The sequence below is a fragment of the Panthera uncia genome, chromosome B4 (genome assembly GCF_023721935.1).
Source record: "Panthera uncia isolate 11264 chromosome B4, Puncia_PCG_1.0, whole genome shotgun sequence".
NCBI classification, from domain to species: domain Eukaryota; kingdom Metazoa; phylum Chordata; class Mammalia; order Carnivora; family Felidae; genus Panthera; species Panthera uncia.
Genome location: NC_064809.1, coordinates 40428761 through 40453956, shown reverse-complemented (window position 1 = coordinate 40453956; position 25196 = coordinate 40428761). Strand labels below are relative to the sequence as shown.

At 50.5% G+C, this 25196-nt stretch overlaps 3 protein-coding genes and 1 long non-coding RNA gene across 12 annotated transcripts in view; 3 read left to right on the top strand and 1 right to left on the bottom strand.

Annotated features, from left to right (window-relative positions):
- Positions 1-5008, top strand: part of ZNF384 (zinc finger protein 384) — a 19714-nt gene extending 14706 nt beyond the window's left edge. For all 5 annotated transcript variants that reach the window (XM_049624993.1, XM_049624992.1, XM_049624991.1 and 2 more), the window contains 3 exons: positions 1538-1616; positions 2577-2735; positions 3394-5008. In XM_049624993.1, the coding sequence (XP_049480950.1) occupies positions 1538-1616; positions 2577-2735; positions 3394-3786 (631 nt within the window). In that variant the 3' untranslated portion in view covers positions 3787-5008. The remainder of the gene's footprint in view (positions 1-1537; positions 1617-2576; positions 2736-3393) is intronic.
- Positions 5009-6615: 1607 nt separating this feature from the next.
- On the bottom strand, positions 6616-14861 carry LOC125918781 (uncharacterized). Of its 2 annotated transcripts, none has more exons than XR_007456586.1 (4): positions 14712-14861; positions 11397-11521; positions 11185-11267; positions 6616-7804 (listed from the first exon to the last, which is right to left on the bottom strand). It is a non-coding gene; the product is annotated as an uncharacterized LOC125918781 (long non-coding RNA). The 2 variants fall into 2 exon arrangements; XR_007456585.1 differs by having other exon boundaries at positions 11397-11483.
- ING4 (inhibitor of growth family member 4) lies at positions 7233-14061 on the top strand. 3 transcript variants are annotated; one of them, XM_049624990.1, is made up of 8 exons: positions 7233-7298; positions 10048-10119; positions 11846-12012; positions 12192-12297; positions 12473-12578; positions 12823-12970; positions 13238-13299; positions 13411-14061. In XM_049624990.1, the coding sequence occupies exons 1-8, from the start codon at positions 7262-7264 to the stop codon at positions 13448-13450; spliced, it is 738 nt and encodes a 245-aa protein (XP_049480947.1). In that variant the 5' UTR covers positions 7233-7261; the 3' UTR covers positions 13451-14061. The 3 variants fall into 3 exon arrangements, with proteins under 3 accessions (XP_049480947.1, XP_049480946.1, XP_049480944.1); XM_049624989.1 differs by having other exon boundaries at positions 12192-12306; XM_049624987.1 differs by having other exon boundaries at positions 12192-12306; positions 12470-12578.
- Positions 14862-14905: 44 nt separating the features above from the next.
- ACRBP (acrosin binding protein) lies at positions 14906-22102 on the top strand. Of its 2 annotated transcripts, none has more exons than XM_049624984.1 (10): positions 14906-15067; positions 15370-15588; positions 15765-15859; positions 16351-16468; positions 17109-17577; positions 18060-18192; positions 19584-19763; positions 19896-20063; positions 21110-21193; positions 21721-21797. In XM_049624984.1, the coding sequence occupies exons 1-10, from the start codon at positions 15025-15027 to the stop codon at positions 21727-21729; spliced, it is 1518 nt and encodes a 505-aa protein (XP_049480941.1). In that variant the 5' UTR covers positions 14906-15024; the 3' UTR covers positions 21730-21797. The 2 variants fall into 2 exon arrangements, with proteins under 2 accessions (XP_049480941.1, XP_049480940.1); XM_049624983.1 differs by having other exon boundaries at positions 14913-15067; positions 21761-22102.
- Positions 22103-25196: the final 3094 nt, after the last annotated feature.

The window sequence follows — 25196 nt, the reverse complement described above, 5'->3', positions numbered from 1 at the left end:
CCAGCTCTCCCACCTCCAGCAGCACACACGGTAAGGGAGAGTGGCGGGCTACTGCCCCCGCCCCGCTGGCATGCCCTCCCCACCCCCGCCCCGGACACACACAACAACCCGCATGCGGGGGGCGGGGGAGAGACCTGGCCGGAGGAGCATACGACTGGCGTCTGGGAGAAGAAGAAACAACAACCCTGGAGTGAACGCTCGAGAGAACCTTTCTGGGGCACAAGCTGCGCTGGGGAGATGCAATGACTGTGTGGCTTGGGAGGAAGAGACTCAGCTGGAGCAGAGACAACTTCTGCCTTCATTTCTCTCCCTGAAAACACCAATACGCACATGTTGCAAGATTTTCTCCTGGATGCCGAAGCAAGGGCATTTGGTTGGAGAAGACCATACCTCTAGCCCTTAGGGCACCATGTATGAACAGAAAATGTAATCAGACTTTTTTCGCTGGGTCTCAGCCTGGTGACACTTACGGCAATAAGCAAGGCTCTGAGGGATGCCAGGAATAGAGAAGAGAACGAAACATGTCTGAAATGATCACAGAGAACCGGCAAATGAAATGAAAAAGCTCCTGCTTCATAAGGATGCCCACTGTTTGTCCCATGAATCTGGAGTGACTAGGAGGGAGTGAACCTGCCACCTGGAAGAGTTGATGACATCCTTCATCAGTATCTCAAGTTGAACTGCAATCCAAAACTCTTACTGGCCAGAGGCCTTCTCACCTGGCTGTTTCTGGACATGGTGATCCCTCTCAAAGTGGTCAGATACCTTGTTTTGCGAAGAGGAGAAGTCGGGCTTTCCTCACAAGGAGACAGGCTCGTCCTGTGATGTTTCCAAGATTTTATACTGGAGGTCCAGAAAAGCAGCTGGTCACAAAGATAGTTCTGAAGTCCCCGATAAGTAGCAGGTGTCTGCGGACCCTCAAGTCCTTGGCTCATCTCAGTGGAGGGCCCTGTAGTGTTTGGGAAAGAGGTCAAATTGGTACTAAAGTAGGCATCTCCTGCCGTTAGGGGGCTGGACTCGGAAAAGCCCCAAGGAGTTTCCATGAGTATTAATATCACTGCTGCTCTCCATAATTAGCATAACTCTGCTGTTCTTTGACACCAGAACTTTTTCTGGGAGTGGTGCTCAAGGCTGAGGGCATAGCTTCTGGTTGTATTGTGGGGGCCAAGGAAGAAGTGTTCTGTGTTTCTTTTCAGTGTGTTCACCGTATGTTTTTGAACATTCATCAGGGACAGCTACTATAGTCGCTGACTTGTATGCCAAATTAGGGACTGCCTGTCTCTTGGCTGCCAAGCTGCCGGTTCCTCCTCCCCCGGCAGAGGAGCCCAGCTTGAACTGAGTGATGGAGACAGTGAGCAGAGATCAGGCACTATGGTGTGATCCGTGTCAGAGAGGAGCTGAGGCTGGGACCTCCTGGAAACCCAGCTTGAACTCCTGTAGGAGGGCAGGCATGACCTTGAGGAGGTTTGTGAACGAACTGATCCCTGAGTGGCCTTGCTGACCTCCTTTCCCTTTCTTCTTTTCTCATCCTATGCAGAATCCACACCGGTGACAGACCATACAAATGTGCACACCCAGGCTGTGAGAAAGCCTTCACGCAGCTCTCCAATCTGCAGGTAAATGTTCCACCTTCTACATGAGGCCTTGTGTCTGACACTGGGCTCAAAGTGCCATTTGACTAGTACAGTGGTTCCTGAACTTTTTCAGGACCTGTTTACACCCTTAATAATTATTGGGAAACCCAAAGAGTTTTTGTTGATGTGAGTACAGAGAATGTAAAACTGAAAAACTTGAAAGCATATTTAGTGACTCATTTAAAGATAACAAACCCATTGCATACTAACATTAACCTATTTCCAAACATATGCCCACTCCCCCCAAAATGGAAAGAATGGCATCGTTTTACACTTTGCATGTTTTTTAGTGTCTAGCTTACCAGAAGATGGCTACCTTCCTGCTGCGTTCAGTCTTTGTGACATCACGCATTGTGTGATCTCTGTACAGTCATGAGAGAATGAGCATGAAAAGGCCAACATAGTCTTATTATCATTTTGAAAGCAGTTTTGACTTTGGGGGCCCTGTGGAAAAGTCTTGGTATTCCCTAGTGTCCCCTCCGCTTCGCTTTGGGAACCACCGGGCCGGTGGAGCCAGTATAGCCATCCTTCTCACTTTCCAGGATCCTGGGATGTGCTGCAGGAGATACATACACCTCTTCCCTTTGCCTGTAACTCCTCAAGTTTTACTGAGCAGCTTCCCAGGGCGCCTGGGTGGCTCAGTCGGTTTAGCATCTGACTTTGGCTCATGATCACACGGTTCCTGAATTCGAGCCCTGCATTGGGCTCTCTGCTGTCCACACAGAGCCCGTTTCGGATCCTGTCTGCTCTGTCTGCACCTCCCCTGTTCACTCTTTTCCCTGAAAAAGAAACATTAAAAAAAAAAAAGGCAATTTGCATTGCCTTCCGATGGAAAGAGAATCTGGAAGGCTGACACCCAGCTCGGGGCTTTTCCATTAAGGTCACAGAGGCAGGAAGGAAGAGCCCAAGGTCCTCATCCTGATTCTTTCCTCATTTTCCCAGTCCCACAGGCGGCAGCACAACAAAGATAAACCCTTCAAGTGCCACAACTGTCACCGGGCGTACACGGACGCAGCCTCACTAGAGGTGCACCTATCTACGCATACGGTGAAGCATGCCAAGGTGTATACCTGCACTATCTGTAGTCGGGCATACACGTCGGTGAGTGCACAGTGCCTTCCCTTTACTTCCCTCTGGGCCTGTGAGACCACACGGTCCACTTCGCCCCACCTCTCTGGATAAAGAGCTGTTGCCTTGAATATGCTTGCTCCCTAGCTCCCAACTTAACTGGAATCGATAAAGAGAACAGAAATGACATAGACATGTAGCTCGGGAATTGAGGGGGATGCCTGAGCTCTTAAGCCTATAGAGAAAGATTGCTAAGCAATGATTCTTTGTTTTGTTTTGTTTCGTTTTTTGTTTTTGGTTTGTTTTTTTTTTTTTTTGGGTGAGCGGTGATTCTTAATTTTACTTAAATACAAGGCAAAATAATGCAACTTGCAACTTGCAGTTTTGGGAGAAAGATTTTTTAAATGGCTCCAGGAAAAGGTGGTAAAGTTGTTCCATTCAAAGATCTTTGAGAAAATGACCGCTTTCCCTGTGCCAACTGAATGCCCCCTGTGACTCCAAAGGTCTCCCTCTCCTTTCTGCCCAGTATTGAACACTGAAAGAGTCTTCTGGAAAGAATTTGCCCTTGGCTCCAGAATGTCCCCGTATAAGTATGGCTCTATTTGAAGTAAAGTAAGAGCCCAGGATGCCAGTTATAAGTAACCTCTTTTCTTCTCTTTAATCCCTCAACTCTTTTTCACATCTCCTTCAGGAAACGTACCTTATGAAACATATGCGCAAACACAACCCTCCTGATCTCCAGCAACAAGTGCAGGCGGCAGCGGCGGCAGCGGCGGTGGCCCAGGCCCAGGCCCAGGCCCAGGCCCAGGCTCAGGCCCAGGCCCAGGCTCAAGCCCAAGCCCAGGCTCAAGCCCAGGCCTCCCAGGCATCGCAGCAGCAGCAGCAGCAACAGCAGCCACAGCCACCACACTTCCAGTCCCCTGGGGCAGCCCCCCAGGGTGGGGGTGGTGGGGACAGCAACCCCAACCCTCCACCCCAGTGTTCCTTTGACCTGACCCCCTATAAGACGGCGGAGCATCATAAGGACATCTGCCTCACTGTCACCACCAGCACCATCCAGGTGGAGCACCTGGCCAGCTCGTAGAGACCTGTGCTGCCACCCACTGGGAAGAGGGGAAAGAAGTTCTGGTCCCTTCTTTCTCCAACTTCTCTTGGTGGGAAAAGTCTTCTTCCTTGACAGGCCTTGCCTCCATCTCCTTGGGCCTCAGGCACGGCCTTCCTACACAGGATACCATGCTTATTCTCAACTCCTCTTCAAAAGGAATATCAGCCCTCCTGATTGGCAAAGGAATAAGGAGCTGGTAGTGTAATCCAGCAGCCTCCCCTTCCAAGCATAGCTTTTCAAAATTGGGGGTTGGTGCTCAAGGGAGGGATTTGCTATGACCTCATAGAAACGTTTCCAGTGTGGGCACTTACCCTCTCGTTACCCTCATAATCCTCAAAAGTTGGGGCTGGTGGAAGACTAGAGGCTGGTCCTCCCAGATCTCTGAGAGAAGGGAGCCCTAAATGCAACCAGCCTCCTGTTCTGTTCTTGCCTGCAAAAGAACGGAGGTTTCTTCCACGCCCCGATGAGCGGGAGCCGTCTTCCCCTCGTGGTCTCACTTCACTTCCTACCTAATGCTGGAAGAGGGAGATTTCAGTGGGGGTCAGACCCCCTTTATTTGTAAAGGGGCAAGGGCTGAGATGTGGTCCCCAAGGGGCCAGAGATCCCCAAAATGGTCAAGGGTGGCTTAGAAGCGTGGGTTATGGTTTTCCTTGGGGCCTCCCCTTCTCTGCCAGCCAAGGCCCTATACTCGGTCTCCCAGTCCCAAAGCCAGAGGAGCTGTGGGAGCTTTGTGTTCTTTATGAAAGCCCAAAACAAAGGGTGTTGCAGAGAAGGGAGAGTTCAGGGCAAACACAAGGACTGGACTTAGCTCCCTAGGTGCCACGGTCAATTGCCGGACACGGATTTATATATAAATATATATATAAATATATATATATACCCACTCATCACGGCCATCTTTGTTGTAACCATTTCTGTGTTTATAAATGCATTATCTCTCAGAATTTTCATATTTGATGTTTTGTTTATTTTTGTCTTTTTTGTTTTTCTCCACCCTGTCTTCTGGCCAACGGCATTTTTATTTCCTTTTGCCCTTTTTGTTTGTTTTTAAACCATGGCAGATTTCAGAGAAAAGACAAAATGAAAAAAAATCAGGAAATCAGTTGTTATAAAGCAATTTAAAATGAAGAAAAAAAAAACTTATGTACAAACCAAGGGGTGTTTTTAGAACCTTGTATAGAAATAAATTCGTGTAAAAGGATCAGAGGCAGTGGAGCTACTGATGTGAGCGAGCATGGGAAGAAGCTATCTGGGGAGATGTTCAAGGACAGTACTAAGGATTTACACTAGAGTGTGTGTCTGTGAAGAGTGAATGCTGTGTGATGAGGCTCTGTGTGTGTGTCCCCTAGTGTAAAAGGGCACAGCTTTGATAATTCAAGTGAAATCTTGGTTTATGAGAGTTTCTACATACAGATCTTGTCAAGGGGACTGTGATGCCTAAGTCTGTGACAGCAAGGTTTCAGTCATGTGTTAATAAAACCACGAAGCTCCCTGTCAAAGAAATAGAAGCATGCCCTCTTGAAAGGGCCTACGCTCCTGCCTGAGCATCACTGGGCTCGGTTGTAATTCCAACTGGCAATGTGTGTACATACATGTATCTATTATCCTATCCATATATGTAGGTTTGCAGTGGTGGAAGCCATAACCAGAACTGAGTAGCGAGGCAGGACAGTTGTAGTGCTGAGCAGAATGTGGTCAGGAAACCTGGACTTTCGCCTTGGCTTTACCGCCAACTGGTGTTGACTGAGAAGCTTCAGCCGTTAAGGGATTGGACTAGATCACCTCCAAGATTCCTTTTTGAGAATTAAAAACCTTTAAGCACTGAAAAAGTTGTGACAAAGCGCCCAACACCCAACGGTGTGGCTGTCCTCTGTGTACGGCTGGGGAACTGTGCTCATTACCTGGTGGGATTTGTATAGTCAATGAAATGATGCCCACTTAAGTTTTGGGCTCAGCTAGTCTGTTGGGTGGACATCCAAGATCTCTCAATCTGTGGTGTGGCACTAATGAATGTATCCCATATGACAAAATATGTCCGTGTGTGTTAGCTTCCTGAATATTACTTTTTTCGCCTGCTCTCACCAATTGCTGAAAATGCCCTGACCGTCCTATCTTCACCACAAGTATTAGAACCAGAATCTACTCTTTAAGAATTCATTCACACTCACTCGTAGCAGGAACTCTATGAGGTAGGTCCTGTTATTCTCACAGAGAAGGACATAGGCACAGAGATTAAATTGCTTATCCAGGGACATGACAGAGTGGTCTTCTAGATCCAACTGCTATATCTTACCACCTGCTCAGTAGTAAACCTGAGGTTTCACCTTGCCCTTCTTCACATACTTGGTCTAAATTAGGTGGTTGAAATCTGTATCATTAAAGCCCTGCCCTGCGGCATTGATAATTATCAAGAATTTGTGAGGGGTGACAATCTCCATAATGCGATTTTACTAACGCCACTATTAGGTTATGTGCTTTGAGTTGTCTCCCAGTGTGGTGGCAGTCAGTCGTGCACTGGATTGCTTTCCATCCTCATAGAGGATGAGTCCTCATGAGGAAGAGTCCTCAATCTGTAGCTGACTGGGACGACAGCTGTCATCTAACTGGCCCAGTTGTGAGCTCTGTGCTCCAATCCTTTCCAAATCGTGGTGTTAGTTAACATCATATATAAACTGGGGAGGGGGGGGGGGGGGGAAGGGGGGGGGGGGGGGAGAGACAAAAATAAGAGGGCAAGGCCGCTAGTAGTATGTCATTTTGTGTGTGTGTATATGTATTCAAGTATAAAAGGACATGAACCCGGACAAGAGGTGTGGAGAATTATAGCTTTATTGTGTAACTCTTAGTAAATAGAGATTATACAAAAAATAATCCAGGAGAGCTGATGTGAGTGTGAGTGAACAGAAAGGCGGAGGGTTTAAATCTCACAACACCAACTATGCCTCCCCAACTTCGTTAAGAAACTAGCTACCTTGAAGAAAGTCTGGATTCAGCCGGGACCTGCTCTGGTCACTAGACTCATACCCGGCAAAAAGGAAAAAAGAGTCTCCAGATGCTGAAAAGGGATATTTATGGAATACAATCCTAAAGAGACAAGGATTTTTTTCTCCCACATTACCGCACATCGCCTTTTTTGGAGGGAAAAAAAGTTTGATAGGTAATGCAAAATGGCGACCTGCAGTGACGTCATGCCTGTCTCGGTCGCGTACTGGGGCCTCAGTAAGGGCGGAAGCGGGCTAAAGCTGCCTCCAGGTACCTCAGTACGGGCGGCCCCGGCTACCTACGCAAAAGGGAAAGTATGAACGTCGGGCGGATGTGTCCCAGCGGATAATTTAGTGAGGGCGGAAGCTCTTCTTTTAAGGGCGGAAAGGCTCCAACCCAAGGATAATAGCTTCAGCGCCTGTTGCGATTCAGTCACTTCCGGGGCGGATCGGAAGTTGCTTTGTTTTGCTTCAAGATGGCTGCGGGGATGTATTTGGAACATTATCTGGACAGTAAGAGCAGGCTGGAGGAGGGGGTCAGGGGTCATAGAGTGGCGGTGGGGGGCGGGAATCGGGACTGAGGAGCCGTACGGCCCCGAAGTCCCGGTGGTCAGAAAGTCACAACTGTGAAGGGGTTCGGTGAGAGAATGTATTGGACGGTGTGAAGAAAGAGGGGGCGGGGCAGCAGGGTCGAGGCCTGGCTTTTGGGTGTAGACGAGGGAGGGGCTGCGCGGTAGGACTGAGGGGATGGCTCTTGAAGGACTAATGGGCAGAGCTGGAAAGATATTTGCCGACCCCATCTCCAGGGCCTCCAGCTTCAGGATATTTTTTTTTTTCACCCCGAATCGTTCCGAATCGATTGTGTTAGTGTATCACCCACTGCCATTTGGAGCGGCGACAAAGACCTGCTCGCAGCCACTCCGCTCAGTTCTTTCTCAGAAGCGGTCTCTCCTGGGCTAGGGGGCTATGAGTGGCTGTCAGATGATCAACTGGAACGCTTCTCTTCTTGGATCCAATTCCTTTCAAATAGAAATCTGGTGTTATGTTTGCCATTTGTGTAATCCACCCCTTCACAAAGCCTGTCACCCCTATGGGCTTACATTTGTCTTAGTGTTGGGAGTCGTTCATTCATTCATTCATTCATTCATTTATTGAGGCCCTGCTCTGGGTCAGACTTAATGGCAGCTACTGCGAATATAGCAAAATGAGTAAGACAAAGACCCTGCCCTCAAGTGCTCATAACAGATTCTGATAATAAAAGATTACAAAACAATGTGATGAGTGGAATCATAGAAATACATTAAAAGGACTTGGTAGCACTGGAGAAAGAAGGGCTAATTACCTAGGGGTGTAGGTACAGCTTTACCAGAGGATGTGATATTTGAATAGAGTTTTGAAGACTGAGTGTTTATTTGCCAGTGTGGAGAGAGAAAGGAAATTGCTGGTTGGGAAAAGCATCAGCAAAGGTATGATGGGTTTATGGCAGGTCAGGGAAAAGTGAAGTCAGAGTGTTTGATACATAGGACTCTAAGGTGGAGGATTGGGAAGTGGCTAGAAAAAGAGGCTGGGGCTGGATTGCGCAAGGTCTTTTAAGCCAAGCTAAGAGGTTTGCATTTTCAATAGTGAAGAACCAACAGATTTTCTTAAGTAGAGTGATTTTAATAAAGGAAGATAACTGATGTATGAGAAGGTCAGGTCTGAGAGAGTGACAGGAATATTTAGGAGCAAAAAGGACAGCACTGATTGAATGAGTAGTTGAGAGAGAAGGAAGAATCTAAGGTGATTCCTTGATCTCATGCTTGGGAAATGAGGTAGACAGGATGCCATCAGCAATATACTTAATTCAACTTCAGGAGTATAGCAATATACTTAATTCAGTTTAGACTTAAGTTTAGGTATGGACTGTAGGAGTGGATGAGATCAAGTTCATTCAGGGAATACAAGTAAAGTGAGAAAATGAGAGGATTAAAGTATAACCTCAAGAAAGCATTAACATTTAAGGGACAGGTAAAGAAACCATCACTATTGGAATTATCAGAAAGTATGTGATGAGACTTGGAATCCTAAGAGGAGAAAAAGTTGCTGAAGGCAAGAAGATGGGGCCATCTGCTGCAGACATATTTTTTTTAAGATAGGACTAATAACAGATCGTTTGATTTGGTAAGTCATTGGTAACTCAAAGTAATCTCCGTAAACTAGTGGCAGCAGACTTGAGATTATAGGTTAAAGCAGTGGAGGCATTTTAGAAGTTTGAAATGGAGTCACAAGAAGAGATTTTTCTTTCGTGGGGAGACAAGTATAGATGCACTTGTTCAGGTATTTATTTAAGACCCTCTGTCTGCAAGCCATAGCAAAATAAGAGAGAAGACAGACACTTCCAGAAGGAAGGCTAGGGAGATAGATACCAAATAACTGGTTGCACAATTAATTATTAATTGCAGTTGGATAAATGCGAACAACGGTAGAGATAGAATAACTTGAGAGCATAATCCAGGACACCTGGAGTCTGGAGAAGTCCAGGTTAGGCTGAGCTTTGAAGAACGAAGAGTTTAGTAGGCCAACAGATATGGTGGAGGTGGGATGAAGAACCCCAAGCAGCGCATTCCAGGCAGAGAAAGCAGGAGACAAAAAGCCAGGTAGCAGGACAAGCCCTGGCAAGTTGGGGGCACTCGGAGAAGACCAGTCTGGTCAGATCAGACAGAGCACAAAGGGGGACTGACGTGAATGAAGGCTGGCGTAAGATGAGCATGGGCCAGAAAGTGCAAAATGGGAATAGGAATTGTGTGATAGGAAGTCACCAGGTGATTTTAAAGCAGGAGCATGACTTGACGAGGTTTACATTTTTTTTTTTTTTTAAAGCACATTCTGACTACGATCTGAAGACCAGAGTGGAAGTGTGTGTGTGTGCACGCGCGCGCGTGTGCATGTGTGTGTGAGGAGTGCTAGAGGATACCAGGAGGGTATTTGGGTTAACGGCAAGGAGCTTGGAGGCAAAGTTTGAAAGTCAAGGAAAGGGAGGGGCTGATTTGTAGAGTAAGGTCCTTGAGGGGACAAATGGTGGGAAAGCTGGGCAGAAATGGCAAAGTTAGTTGTGGAGAGACACAGACACAGCCTCCTCTGGGAAAGGAATGATGAGTGCTGTTCCAGATAAATCCAATGGTTCCAAGGAGGGAAAACTGAGTCCCGTTTTGGACCTGCACTTTAAAAACAACTGTTAGGCCTATGGAGTCCAGTGATTCTCAGTGTCTTTTCTTCTCCCTAGGTATCGAAAACCTCCCATTTGAACTGCAGAGAAACTTTCAGCTCATGAGGGACCTGGACCAAAGAACAGAGGGTACGTACAGAGTAAGGGGTTTGTGTGTATAAGGAGTGTGGATGATCATTTCTTTTTCTCTTTGGTGTTACCATGTCATCTGGTCTGATCTGGAGAACTGTGGCTTCTCTCTTTTTTACTCTCTTGGAATTCTTAAAAGGAGAGCAGTGATGAACTGCATTTCTATATCCGCTTCTCATAGTAAATAGAGTATTGCGACAATGCCTCAAGAATTCAAAGATGTTATGTTCTTTATATCTGCAAGAAGAATTCAGAGATAAGGCAACCCTAGAATCATTTCTGTTCTCTATGTTCAATATGTCTATAGGAAGATTGTCGGAAGACTAGGATGTTTCTGCTCCACTGGATTGATAACGTTACTATCAAAAAATTCATTGTGGCTGTAGACCGCAAGTCATGTTGGTAGAGAAGTCCTTAAACAGAAGGAAAGAGAGAAAGAAAAAAAAAGAAGAAGGAAAAGCAGCAATTAACATCAGGATCTCTACACTGTATTCTTCAACCTTACAGAAGCAGTAGATACCATCTGTGGCTTCTTTTGGATGTTGAGCAAGTTTGGCTGCATTGAGGCATTCACTTGGAGCCTGAGGCTACTCTACAGTGGTCAGATTGGTCTCTTCAAGGTCAAAGATGTCGTCCGTTGGAGCCAACCCCCGTACCTGCTGAAGGATATATAGGTCTTATCTTCCACCCTTAAGTAGCCATGCTCAAAGATGTGACAAGCTGGTGTTAGAATACCCAGAGCTGTGATTTCAGCTACCCTGGGTAAGTTTACTCACGAAAAGGTGAACATCATCTAAAATCCTGGATGCAGACCCCTGAGAACTGGCTGCCAAATGCTGGGAACCAGCTTCGCATCCTTTGTAACTCAGTTCCAGCTCTTGAGTTCATACACAGAAAGACAGTTGGAGATTATCAAACTATGTGCATTTTCAGCTTCCTCCAAAGGCCTCAGATGAAATGGGGCACAAACATAGTATGTACACAGATCCTGCCAGCTGTCTGTCGCTGCACCATGCTACAGTCATTCTTTTGTCTCTTTTCATCGACATGCTTTATGAGCCTTACCAAATATTAGGCAGTAGAAAACTACACTCTCGCTGTCTTGGGACATCACCAGCCTTCCAGTATGAAAATGTTCGGAACAATGTCTAAGATGAACAAACAGAAAAAAAAGTGATGGGAAATACGAACAGGTTGATGAGCAAAATAGGGTAGAAGAACTGTTACATAAATGAACTAGGGCCTAGTTTTAAATGATGAGTCACAGATGTACAGACCTGGAAGCCGGCAGCAGCAGATGACCCAGCCGGGTTCGTAGCACTCAGAGCTGTTGCGGAATGTTTTTGAGACAAGGAATCGGGAGGCTGTGAGACAAAATTCATGGTTCGAGAAGCAGCCAGCCCTGCAAAGAAGCATCTTCAGACATCAACAAAAATATACTTTGGTGTTAATGTGGTGTGCAAAGGCTCCCTCCCTCCTTATGTTTCAATAATTTTAAGTTCCAATGGTGCTAGCCATGTTTTCAGCACCTGAAGGCACCTCTAAGACAAATACTGTCAATATGTTGCATTACTTGAGTAAATGGCACAGTACCTATGAACTTTCAGGGCATTTTAGTTCGAAGGTTATGATGATCAGTGGAAAAGGTCCAAGAAACAAGAGGAAGAAGTGTGTTTCACCTAGCCAGTCAGGGGCCATAGTGACCAGGCCTCTGTCTCTGTTGTAGACCTGAAGGCTGAAATTGACAAGTTGGCCACTGAGTATATGAGTAGCGCCCGCAGCCTGAGCTCCGAGGAAAAATTGGCCCTTCTCAAACAGATCCAGGAAGCCTATGGCAAGTGCAAGGAATTTGGTGACGACAAGGTGCAGCTTGCCATGCAGACCTATGAGATGGTATGGCCCTGTTCACGGCTCCCCACTTACCTCCCATCTAATCCTTGGGGTCCTAGACCCCTCCTTCAGCTGTATTGGGATCTGTTTTGGGTCTGGGAAATACATAGAATCCGCCTTAGCTTTTTTGTCTTTTACTGGAACTACCCTTGTACCTCTCTCTTTTCCTTCCTTCTACCTAGGTGGACAAACACATTCGGCGACTGGACACAGACCTGGCCCGTTTTGAGGCTGATTTGAAGGAGAAGCAGATTGAGTCAAGTGACTATGACAGCTCTTCTAGCAAAGGCAAAAAGAGTGAGGAGGGGGGCGGGGCTTGAGAGGTGGGCGAGGATTCAGAGGGAGAAGAAGCAGCTCTTCAGCTCCTAGGGAGGGGCAGCCGCGTGGAAGGAGGTGGAAGAAGGAAGAGTTAACCCATCTTTCTGTCTCCCTGCCTTCTGGCTTCCCCCCTCTTTCCTAGAAGGCCGGACTCAAAAGGAGAAGAAAGCTGCCCGTGCTCGTTCCAAAGGGAAAAACTCAGATGAGGAGGCTCCCAAGGCTGCCCAAAAGAAGTTAAAACTTGTGCGCACGTGAGTATATAAGGGAGCGCTTCGCCAAATGACGTATTTTTTTTTCTCCCGCCCCACGCTCATGCCTCACGCTGCCCCTTGCCACTTTCTCCGTCTTCTGTGCCAGTAACTTCTCCTTATCCCTGTGGTGTCTGCTGGATGGAGAAGAGAAGCCACAAATCCCTTGCCCCACCAGGATGTCTTTCTACCACCTGTGTAGTTTCCCTGCCTGCGGATGACACGTTCTCTTCCTCTTGGCATGCAGAAGTCCTGAGTATGGGATGCCCTCAGTGACCTTTGGCAGTGTCCACCCCTCTGATGTGTTGGATATGCCTGTGGATCCCAACGAACCCACCTATTGCCTTTGTCACCAGGTCTCCTATGGAGAGATGATTGGCTGTGACAACCCTGATGTGAGAACCAACCGTTTTGCCTCCAGATGGGGTTCTGGGGGTCATGAGGGAGTGGGTACAAGAGGGGAAGACATGGTTGAATAGTGGGACTCCAGGATAAGACGAAGGCGGAGTTGGTTGGCCTTGGGACCTCCAAAGAGGTATTCTCCAAAGAGAATACGAAATACGGGAACACTGTTCTCAGGAATCTGTGGAGGGAACTTCTTTTCTTTCCTCTGCCCTTCCCTGGCCCCTGACTTCTGCTTCTTCCGTCTTCCTCCTTTTCAGTGTTCCATCGAGTGGTTCCACTTTGCCTGTGTGGGGCTGACGACCAAGCCTCGGGGGAAATGGTGAGTGAGAGAGTTGCGGTAGGCACTGGGCTGCCCAGGAGCTGCGTGGAGGAGGGCACTCTCCCTTTCACTCACTTTCTCTGCCCGCCTCTCTATCACGTTGCTTTCTAGGTTCTGCCCACGCTGCTCCCAGGAACGGAAGAAGAAATAGATAAGGGCCTTGGATTCCCACACAGTTTCTTCCACGTCCCCGGCCCTGGGCTAGTGGGGAGAGGAAAGCCTGTGTTGGGGCCCGGGGGCTCAGGGAGAGCGGATGGCGCAGTGTTGTCACCCCTTCTCCTTCCCTCTCCCCACTCCTGGTGCTGAGGCTGCATCCAAACCCTGGTAGGGAGGGGTGCTGCAGCCGCTAACTGTTTGTGCTCTCATTCAGCCTGCCCCCCTCAGAGGGAAGTGGTTATGCCCACTGTCCTTTCGCCTCCATGCCGAGGTTGGTGCTGTATTTCCGAGGAATGGTCCTCTTTACTCCCCTTGCTTTGTATTTAAGGACTTGGGGCAGTAGCATGGGGGCACTCCCCAGCCCTCCTAATTCCCTCCCCCTGTGGGGGGCTGTGGTGTGATAAGCTTTCTTTGTTCTCCTCCTGCTTTTTCCATGGTAGGGGCGCCCCCAGAGCATCTGGGCAGTGGCCTTAGTTGAAGGGGCACCGCTTCCTCTGTGCCAACAGGATTCATCCTGGCCTTGTGAATGGGAGAGGGGGCAAGGTGGAATGCAGATCGCTCACATGTAAAGGAATTTGAGTAGGTGAATAAAAGCTCTGCGTGTTGGTCTGCTGTGTTTACTGTAGACACTATTTTAGTACATGTGCTAATTAAACTTTTTTTTTTTGCATCCTCCGGGTTGGACTAGAGGGGGGAGGATGACAATGCCAGAAGTAGAACGAGACATAGAACCAGAAGTGGTACCCCTGCTCCAGAGTCCACAACTCCTCACCATGGGGAGGACAAAGCTGGCTGGGGGGTGTGCCTCCAGGGCTTTCCAAAACTTTTTACAATTATGCATCTTTTCTCCGTAAACCATCTTTCACTTGATTTCCAATAAACGTGTATTTGTGTTTTGTGCATGTACCATTACACTATTAGCTTGGTTTCTTGTTTTAAACACAAAACAGAAAAACACTTTTCCCGTATGAGGATGGATTGTCTTGCTCACTTCCCACTGGGAAACCACTTCCTTAGGCTGAACCAGCCTAACGCCTGAGCACCTCCTCACCTGGACCCTGCTTGCTTCCCCTTTTGGCTCATTTCTTACCTTAAGGGCCCCTCTTTAGTTCCCACGCAGGTAGACCCGGACGTTGTTTTGTACATTCCGTCCCTGCCTGCCCCAGAACCCTGCCTACATTCACATCTAGGCCTCTCCAAACCCCGGTTTTGTCACCTGTGATCTAGGGATAATAGTATCCGCTTTATGGGATTACCTTGGGAATAAGGGAACAACGTGCAAAGAACACATGTCCCGCTCCATCGAAGGTACTGAGTCAATGACAGCTTTTGCCATCCTTATCCTCTCGAGTTGGAATATGACACGTGAGGACGCATCCACCCCTGCTGGCGCGGTGAACCCCGGAGCGCGCGTCAGTTTCCGAGGCCCCGCCCCCAGCCCTTTGTGACGTCTGGGCCGCACCTTCCACTCCCCGCAGGCGAGCCCGCGCCCGCGCCCGCCGACTGTCTCTGGCTTGGCCCGTTAGAGGCCGCTTTGGTCCGGGAAACGCGGGCGGATCGACTGGGGCCATGAGGAAACTACTCGCTGGCTTCCTTCTCTCACTCCTGAAGGGTGAGAGGTTCCCGCCCACTGGAGCAGCCTCTTTCACCCGGGGCTCCGTCCTCGGACCCCCAAGAGCCCTTGCTGCAGGGTTTTGAAACGCTTTCTCAGAGTGGTCGCGTTGGCTTTGCTCCCTAGCTACTTCTGGGGTCACACCTTAGCCTCTGCCCCTGGAATCTCCTCACCCTGATCGCCGGCCAGACATCCCCCAGTTTCCAATTTCCACGGGGCCCCACCTGCCATTCGGTCTGTCCAGGGACCGGAGCCGGTTTTGGAGTTCGGTCCATCCATCCGTCTGTTTCCCTGCCCCGCAGTGCTGCTCCGGCTTCCGACATCTGCCCCAGCCCAGGATTCAATTTCGGCCTCCACTCCAGGCAGCCCCCTCTCTGCCACCGAATATGAACGCTTCTTTGCACTGCTGACCCCAACCTGGAAGGCAGAGACTACCTGCCGGCTCCGTGCAACGCACGGCTGCCGGAACCCCACCCTCGTCCAGCTGGACCAATACGAAAATCACGGCTTGGTGCCCGACGGTGAGGACCAGAGTAGTGGGGGCAGCCCCGTGCTCACTTGAGACCAGGGAAGGGTATGGGCTGCACCTTACCCTGAGGCCATATTCTCCACTCTGCCGACCATAGGAACCCACAGCCCCCTCCAGGAGGGAGATCCCCCTAGTGTATTCACTTTCTGTACCCCCTGCCATTCTCAGGCGCTGTCTGCTCTGACCTCCCTTATGCCTCCTGGTTTGAGTCCTTCTGCCAATTTACTCAGTATCGTTGCTCCAACCACGTCTACTACGCCAAGGTGAGGCTCCAGAAGAAGGTTGGATCTGGTGTCCTAAGATCTCCGGAGAGGTGGAGGGGGTGAGGAGTTGAGGAAGGGTTCCACCAGAGGCCATCCTTAGATCCTCCCTCCCTGCCTCTTTGCCAGTCATGTGCTCAGACTACACATGAATACGGTCTCGCCTTGGGCTTTCAGATCTGGGGAACAATCTTGTTACTGCGAGAAAAGTAGGGATGAGGCCAAGAGACAAGCCCTCCCATTTCTTCCAACACTTGAGTGACTTCACTCAAGTCAAACACCAGAGTGAAGGCAGAGGTGTGGCCTAGACACAGAGTCTTATCTCACAGGGGAACCCTTTCTCAGGTCTAGAGGGTTCCACCAGGGACCATATCCCTTCATCCCTGCCCAGCAACCGAGAGAGAGGACACATGCCAGAAGAGGACTGAGGCGTATGCGGGAGTAGAAGTCTGCCCTTTGGGAAAGTCATGCCCACTGTCCTTCTCTTCTTGCAGAGAGTCCGGTGCTCCCAGCCAGTCTCAATCCTCTCACCCAACACTCTCAAGGAGATTGACGCTTCCTCTGACATCCCACCCACCACGATGACCTCCCCCCTCTCTTCTCACGTCACAGGTGAGACCCTCCCAGCCTCTGGGAGGCTACCAGCAAGCCCTTCCACAAATCCCAGACCCCCAGAGTTGAGTTAAGGCATCCATGGTAGGAAATGGGGAAGAACATTGAGCAGGGTAGGGGGTTGGCCACAGGCAGCTATTTATGTAAGCGAGGAACCTGCCCTTTATGAATACAAGTTAGGGCTTTCCCCTCCCAGAGTATCATCTGACATTGCTTACAACTCTAGGAAAAATTCACTTTTCCTAGCTCCCCCAAACATTCCTGCATCTGGAAGTCCTCTGGGACTTTCATAAGCTCACAGTTTCACTCTCAAAAGGATTAGCTGCTCGCTTTTCAGAATCTTTGGTGTTGCCTCAGTGAGAGGGACGCGAGGTGGGATTTGAGATGGGAGTTAGGGAAGAGGAACACTTGTAAGGGAGGTGGAAAGGAGACGCCACAATCGCCATGGTAATTATTCTTTTGCTGTGGTATTTGTACCCCCCACGTTTTGTGCGCTGCACGGTGCAAGTAAGTGTCATTTGGGCTGCTGTCCTGTGCTGTTGTGTCTGTGTGCGTCCCCCTGTAAACAAAGACACTCAGGGGCCAGAAACCTGACTGTTCCTTTCCGTTCTCTTTCTCGGTCTCCCAACCCCTGCTGCAGCCACAGAACGACAGGCCTTCCAGCCCTGGCCCGAGAGGCTCAACAACAATGTGGAGGAGCTGCTACAATCCTCCCTGTCCCTGGGGGGTCAGGAGCAGGGGTCCGAGCGCAAGCACGAGCAAGGGCAGGAGCACAAGCACGAGCAAGGGCAAGAACATAAGCAGGAGGAAGGGCAGGAGCAGGAGGAACAAGAGGAGGAGCTGGAGGAGGAGGGAAAGCAGGAGGAAGGACAGGGGACAGAGGAGGGGCTGGAGGCCATGGCTGGGCTGCAGTCAGACCCAGAGGTCAAGTTCCAGTCTGAGTTTATGTCTTCCAACCCTTTCTCCTTCACTCCCCGGGTGCGGGAGGTGGAGTCCACGCCTATGATGATGGAGAACATCCAGGAGCTCATTCGGTCGGCTCAGGAAATGGATGAAATGAATGATCTGTATGATGAAGAACCCATCTGGAGAAAGCCAACCCGTGACAGGTACAGATGGTTCTGACTCCCCCCACCAGCCCTACCTTCCCTGCTGCCTTTTTTGGGAAGGAGAAGCTCCCTGTCCCTGCCTTTGGCTTCCAAGACCCACTAAGGCCTGGTTCAGCTTCTGGGCCACCTAGCAACTGTCTGCCCCACCTGTTCTGTCACCAGTCATTGGCTTGAGCGCTACCCTAAGATGCCCATTCTCTACATGATGTAGCTCCTGTTCCCGAAGCTACTAGGCTTGGGGTCTGGTCTTGTCTCTGCCTCTGATGAACACTGCAACTTTGAGGAAGATTACTTCCCCTTTCTGGACCTCAGTTCCTCATTTCTAAAAGGAGGCAGTTGGGCCAGAGGCCTCTAAAGCTCCGTCGGCATGCTGAATGTGTGTGACTAAGAGCGGACACCAAAGGGGAGGGGAAAAGAGTGGATGTGGCTTTCTGCTCCTGTCCTCTGTCCCATCCCCACCAGCCAGTGCTGTCTTCTTGCAGCCTCCTGCAGATGCCTCATGTAGAGGCCTTGTTGGTGCTGTGCTATTCGATTGTGGAGAACACCTGTACCATAACCCCCACAGCCAAGGCCTGGCAGTACATAGAGGAGGAGATCCTTGGTTTCGGGAAGCCGGTATGCCTGCAATGCCGTTTAATGGATACATGCTCATTGACCATCCTCTGGGCCTGGCACCGGACTGGGCCTTGAGAGTAGGGGGAAGGCGGGGATACAGAAAGCCCGGGCATCATTTCATTCTCTCCGAGTGAGAATCCCTTCCTTGGAAGGATATCTCCAGTTCACCTTAAAGGAAGAAAGCTCAGTAGGGTGCCTGGGTGGCTCACTTGGTTAAGTGTCTGACTCTTGATCTCAGCTCAGATCTCAGCTCAGATCTTGATCTCAGGGTCATCAGTTCAAGCCTCACATTGGGCTCCATGCTGGCCTACTTAAAAAACAAAACAAAACAAAACAAAACAAAAAACAAAAAAACGGAAGAAGACTCAAGACCTAGTCTGGAATCTGTTCCAGTCTGGAGTTCATGCTTCAGCTGAGTTGTTGTTAGGCTTGAGTCATCTCCTGATCTAGTTCACCATCTTCAATACTTGGCCTTGCCTTAGATGTAGCTCCCCTTTCCAGAGGAGCGATAGGACCCATTCCAAGGATGTGTAGAAAGATCCCAGTCTCGGTGTTTTTTGAGTGTAGGAAGTTCGGGAGTCATGGAGAGGTCCCTGGATATCAGGGTCTGGTTAAGGGAACAGCAAGAAACATTTTACCTGGAGCAGAATGGCAGAAGATAGAGTGAGAGAGAGAGTAAGGGTCATAAGGCGAAAAATCTCAAAGGGCAATCTGAAGCATGTGCTCGGGTCATGGTCTCATGGTTCGTGGGTTCGAGCCCCGCATTGGGCTCTGTGCTCACGGCTCGGAGCCTGGAGCCTGCTTCGGACTCTGTGTCTCCTTCTCTCTCTGCCATTACCCTGCTCGTGCTCGCTCTCTCTCTCTCAAAAATAAATAAGCATTTAAAAAAAAAAAACCCAACTATAGAACAGGGCTCTGATGAAAGCTAAAGGAGGTGAGGTGACAGCATTTATGGCCATGGTGCCTAGCACTGGGTCAACTCTGTAAATGATAGCATTATCATTAGCAGAGAGAGGGAGAGACAGGGAAGGTCAGGAGTCTTTTTCAGAGAGTCTAAGTTAGGAGTGATTGTAGGTCATCCGGTGATCGACATCTGTCAGGCACGTGGCAATGAGGATTCGGAGCTCAGGAGGGAGATCCGAACTGATGATGAAGAGTTGGGTGTTGCCTGCAGAAAGATGAAGCTTACCTGGGCGTAGACACCTCATCCGGGAAGAGGGTGAAGAGATAGAGAGCTGAGGAGAGATCCTGGAGGAGCCCTGGAGGAGGGGTCAGGGAGAAAAGCTAGAGAAGCCTTTGCAAAAGCTTGAACGCTAAGAGGTTCTGTGGGGACAGCGCTGCAGAGCTGAAAGGGTCTCGGCCTCAGTCTGTCAACCACACTCCTGCCCCAGGTCTGTGACAGCCTTGGGCGGCGGCACTCAGCCACCTGTGCCCTCTGTGACTTCTGCTCCCTGAAGCTGGAACAGTGCCACTCGGAGGCCGTCCTGCAGCGGCAGCTGTGTGACAACTCCCACAAAACACCCTTCATCAGCCCCTTGCTCATAGCCCAGAGCATGTCCATCGGTACCCAGGTACCTTGCTGGGCGACCTGCAGTGGGGGAGGCCTCAGGCTCCAGGCAGGACTGGGCAGTGGAAAGGGAGGCCTGCTGGCTGGGGGGAGGGGGGCAGGGGCGTGCACGTCTCCTCTGTCCCCTGTGCCACAGGTAGGGACCCTAACATCAGGCCGCTTTTACGGGCTGGATATGTATGGTGGGCTCCGCATGGACTTCTGGTGTGCCCGGCTAGCCACAAAGGGCTGTGAGGATATTCGAGTCTCCGGCTGGCTCCAGACTGAGTTCCTTAGCTTCCAGGATGGGGATTTCCCCACCAAGGTCAGAGCCTTTCCCCAAAGTTCAACTCCATCCCACTGATCCCATTTCCTTGCTCTAAGTAGCCCTAGGATGTGCAAGGGGGGCTAGGCCTCGGGCTTCTGGGAACCAGTCCTCCCTGCCTGCCTCTTTCCAATAGACGCCCTTCCACCTCCCCCACCTCCAAAAAAGAGAACAGGATTGTGCTTGTCAAAGGAGCAGGAATCAGAGGGGCGGAAGGGTGGGAGAGCACAGGAAGGCAGGAGACAGGGGTTCTGCTCCCAGCTCTGCCAGTTAAGGGGCTTTGGTCAAGGCGCTTCCCACGCTGGCCCAATGTTCTACTCACCTCTACAACAAATGACTAGGTGATGCCCGAGGTGTCACTGACCTGTGACCCAGTGTTTCCCTGCTTCAGTGGCATCAACTTTGCTCCCCCTCTCCCCAAAGTTACCTCCCCTGTGGAGCTCCCCCTGTAACTGACGGCCAAGTCCCTCCCTTCTGTGGCTTAGCAGGGAAAATCCAGGCAAGGCGATAGCCAGAACACCTTAAGAAAGGGCTGATAGCTGAGCCGACAGACCCCTGCTCAGCTCTTCTCCCTGGGCCCCTAGATCTGAAAAGGTTCTCCGAGACTGTCCCTGTTCCTCCCCTGGATTTATGTAGAGATGGGGAGGTGAGATCCACAGAGGAGGGTGATTCACCCAAAGTCACACATGATTCTTCTACCCTCTCCCTCACTTAGCCATCACTAGAAGGCTCCCTGAGACTGGACCACGAATCGGACCCCCTTCCCCCTTCCTCAGCTGCTTTCCCAGCAAGCTGACCAGCAGGGCGGCCACTTATTCTCCGGCTCCTGGCTTTTCAGCACCAAACTGTGACTGAGGGTGGGGCAGGAAAAGCCAAGGGGACAGAGGCCTATTCCTCAGGGAGGGGGCACCCCCATTGTGGAAGGTCGGTTCTGGAGGGCTATACCCCTGGCCCTGGTTCTGCCATTTTGGGCATTCACTGAAGGGCTGGTGTCCTATAAGGTTTCTCATGTCTCCCCGCCTCCCCATTCCTGGCTCCTGGCTTAGATTTGTGACACAGACTATGTTCAGTATCCAAACTACTGTGCCTTCAAGAGCCAACAGTGCCTGATGAGAAGCCGGGATCGTAAGGTGAGCCCCTCACCCCGCCCACCCCCTTCTCCCATTGGCTCCTCGATCTGTCACCACAGATCGGTCTGTTCCCAGCACCCCCACACCCTGCTCCAAGCGGCAGGGATCAGAAGAGTTCCCTGTTTGCATCTCTGGGCAGAGGCCTCCACCAGAGCACTCTCTCCCACTCCTCCTGTCTTAGAGCGAGTGAGGCCCTCCCAGGCCAGGGGGTCCAGAAGGGATGCAGGGGTGAGGGCCCAGAGGGCATGGCAGCAAGAATCCCTAGCCGGGTTGGGCATTGGCTGTTGAGGTCTTGCTCTTGCCTCCCGCTCTTACTCACCAAGTAGTCTGGAATAAGTCACTTCCTCCTCCATCTTGAGACTCCTGGCTTCTCAAAGGAGGGGGTTGGTCTCCTTGGTGTCTCTTGCCAGCCTTAAAAACCCACATCTGTTTCCTCCTTCCTTCTACTGCCCTGCACCCATGCCTGCTCGTCTCTGGTTCTTGTGGGGATGTCTGACACCTCCCCACCCCTACGCCTCTGCCTCCAGGCTCTGTGACACAGACTGTGTGTACCCAATCCCTGTGTAGGTGTCCCGTATGAGATGTCTGCAGAATGAGACTTACAGTGCTTTGAGCCAGGCCAAAAGCGAGGACCTTGTGCTTCGATGGAGCCAGGAATTTAGCACCTTGACTCTAGGCCAAGCAGGATGAGCTGGGATCCATCCTGTCTCCACCGCAGCCCGACCCTTCCACATTCTCCATTGCTTTTAGACCCCATCTTGTCAGTTTGCTTCCTGGCTGCCCCTTATGGGTCTCTTACCTGGCCCCTACTCACGTTTTCCTTGGGTTGGGGCAGCAATCCCAGAAGGGTCCATGATGGAAACTCCACCCACCTTAAAGGATGTCTTTACATAAAGTGTTTATTTTCAACCTGTGTGGCCTACTTTGGTTACGATTCCATCCTCAGCACTGCCTTCCTGCCCCCTGGGAATCAACATTCCAAACCCTGGGATTTATGGATCTATCTGAAGGTGAAAGAACCTCATGAATGGTACTCAAAGAAGTAGCCATATTCCCGGAGAAGACCTAAGAAGTCAGGAAGTTGGATTGAAGAAGGCCATGACTGGGGTCTGAGGGGTTGTGTGGGCCATGCGGGCATGTGTCTTCATTTCTGAAGTCCATGACCACAGATGAGTATGGGCTTGTCCCTCTGGAGGATAGAGCCTGACTGAGATAATGTCCCGGGGGTGGGGGTGGGGGGACAACCCCAGGGAAGTAGGGCAGAACTTACATTTTATCAAGAGACAGGAAACGGCTGGGGCGGGGAGCTCAGGAAACGCTTGATTTCACATCCAGTGATGGGCCAGATGGTCTGAAGGTTGAGGTGGTCACATTTTGACAATATACATTGAAATGTGACTCCAGCATTGGCCTTTAATAACTTGGGATCTCCCAAAATGTGTTCTAGGGACACGTATGTTTGAGAACCTGTATAGTCTCTCCTTCTACAGGAGCACCGTGATTAAGAACATTAAAAAAAATTGGGGAACCTGGGTGGCTCACTTGGTTGAGCATCTAACTCTTGGTTTCAGCTCAGGTCATGATCTCATGGTTTGTGAGTTTGAGCCCCGCGTCAGGCTCCATGCTAACAGCTCAGAGTCAGCTTGAGATTCTCTTCTCTCCCTCTCTCTCTCTCCGCCTCTCCCCTGCTCACTCTCTCTGTCTCTCTCTCAAAATAAATAAATACACTTTTAAAAAAATTTAAAAAACAAAAACAAAAAAAACCCCAACTTGTTTATTAACAGAAAAGTTGAAACGCACAAAAATATAGTATAATGCCCCCCATGCACCTTCATCCGCTTCAATTATGAACACATGGTCAATCTTTTAATGGTATGTTAAAGGCTCTGAGAAGCCCTGTAACAGAGAAACCTGTTCAGTCTGGTGTGTCTCAGACTTATTTGACTACGACATCCTTTTTCACCTACCACTCAAAAACTTTAACTTGTTTTTGTGTATTGAGCATGGACAACATGCCTAGCCTTGTTGATACAGAAGACAAGGGGCTCAGCCAGAGGGCACAGAGACGAGGGACTGTCCCCCAGCCCTCAGAGCTCACAGCCTGAGGGAGCCAGACAGAAGCAGGGCGGAATGGCCCTGGGCAGGGTGGGGAATGGCCATGAGTGGATAGAGCGAAACCGCCTGCTGGAACCCAAAAGAGAAAGACACCCAGGGGGAACTGGTGAGTACAGTGAGAGGTTGGTGGGTTAGTCATCTAGCATCAGTGAGTGGGTGTGCCAGTTAAGCTTCCCGGAAGCTAGGGAGTGTGTGAGCAATGGGTGGGGGGAATCATTAATAGGCAAGGGTTGGGGCTGGATTAAGTACCATTCTCTGCTGGGATTTCTTCTCTGGCCACCTCCGAAGGCCACTGAGGGCGCTGCTTCCTCTCTCTCCCAATCCCGTGTGTGGGGTTGGGTGAGTGCAAGGAGCTGGGACCTGCTGAGATCTGCCAGGAGAGTGTGTCCCCACCCACCTCAGGAGCAGGTCCTACCAGCCCAGCCCAGCTCAGAGCAGGCAGCGGAAGCCACAGGGAACACAGGTATGGGGGTGTCACGGGGTGGGGGGGGAGGGGGTTGAACCTCATAGGGGGCACGATGGGGAGCATCCCTCCTTCAGAGTGGGGTTTGTGGGTGGGATGGAGATGAGGGTGGGCCATGGGCCCTGGAAAACCTCTTTGAATAGAGTAAAAAGCTAAAAGGGGCTGCCTCAGGCAGACAGGCCTTTTGGGGCCAAGCCAGGGGAGACAGCCACCACGCTTGGCACACCCAGGAGTGCCCCCTCTGAAGTCTGAAGCCCCTACACTGGGGCATCTTGGGGGAGATGTGACCTCCCCTTCACACTGTAGGCCCCCACCATTATGCTGAACGTTGGGCTTCCCACGGCCACTTAGGAGGGCTCTCTGGTGGGGGGCGTCCAGCCCTTCCCCACCCTCAGATAAAACTTAACCCCCCACTCACCCTCCGAGGCCGGGCCCTCTGCTAGATGACAATGAACTCATCTTATCGGACTCCACTAATGGGCTCACTGGCACAGATGTGTTCTCCTAGTTATCCTTCCCAGCTAACCAAGGTGCGTTTTAACGGGGCTTTGAGAAACACCACCTTAACCCGGTGCGCTCGTCTTCTATATGAGAAGATTAGATGAGATGGTCTCTAATGTCCCTAGAATTCTGATAGAATGTGACTCATGAGTGGCATGAAGGGGATGAAATTTCAGATATTGAGCACAGGTGGGGGAAATATTTGAGGGTCAGCAAGGCCTTATGATACCCTCGTATCATACTACTAAGGGCAACTGCCTACCTATTACCTGTGTTTGGGGCGGGGGGACGTCCCACCAGGTTGTATCTTGAGCTCCTTTTAGGCCGAGTAAGTCTTAGACCCAGGGGGAGATGGAGGTAAGGATTGGGGGGAAAATAGAAACTCACTCATACCTGTAAGCCTCACTTCCCAGGAGGCACCAGAGCCCAGCTCCTGCTGTTTCTGCCTAAGGCTGTCAGCCCTCTCTAGCCTGCTGCCCTCTAGCCTGTGCCCCAGCCACATAAACGCCTTGTATGCCCGGGCACCCGGAGAAGGAGGGGACGGGGGAAGCCGGGGTGCACAAATGCCTCCCGAGGTCAGAGCAAGGTCAAAGATGCCCAAGGGCTCCAGATTTCTCTGAGGGGGCAGGACCCACCCAGCCCCCAAAGCAAGGGTAAGATGCATATAGACTACTCCTGAGTGTAGGGCCGTATAGGGCTGAGCCGGTCTGAGTGACTTCTCCGGATTGTAACTTTATTTCCTGTTTTTCCAGCTCTTGAAAGCAGGGTGGAGGGAGATGTGCAGGTGGTGAGGCGACATCCACACACAGGGGGAAACGAATTACTGAGCTGTAGGCCACCTTTGCTTTCTGCTGTTTCCCAGAGAAGAATGGGAGACAGGAGGTCAGAATACCCAGGGAGGGAGAAGACATGGCTGAGAATGAT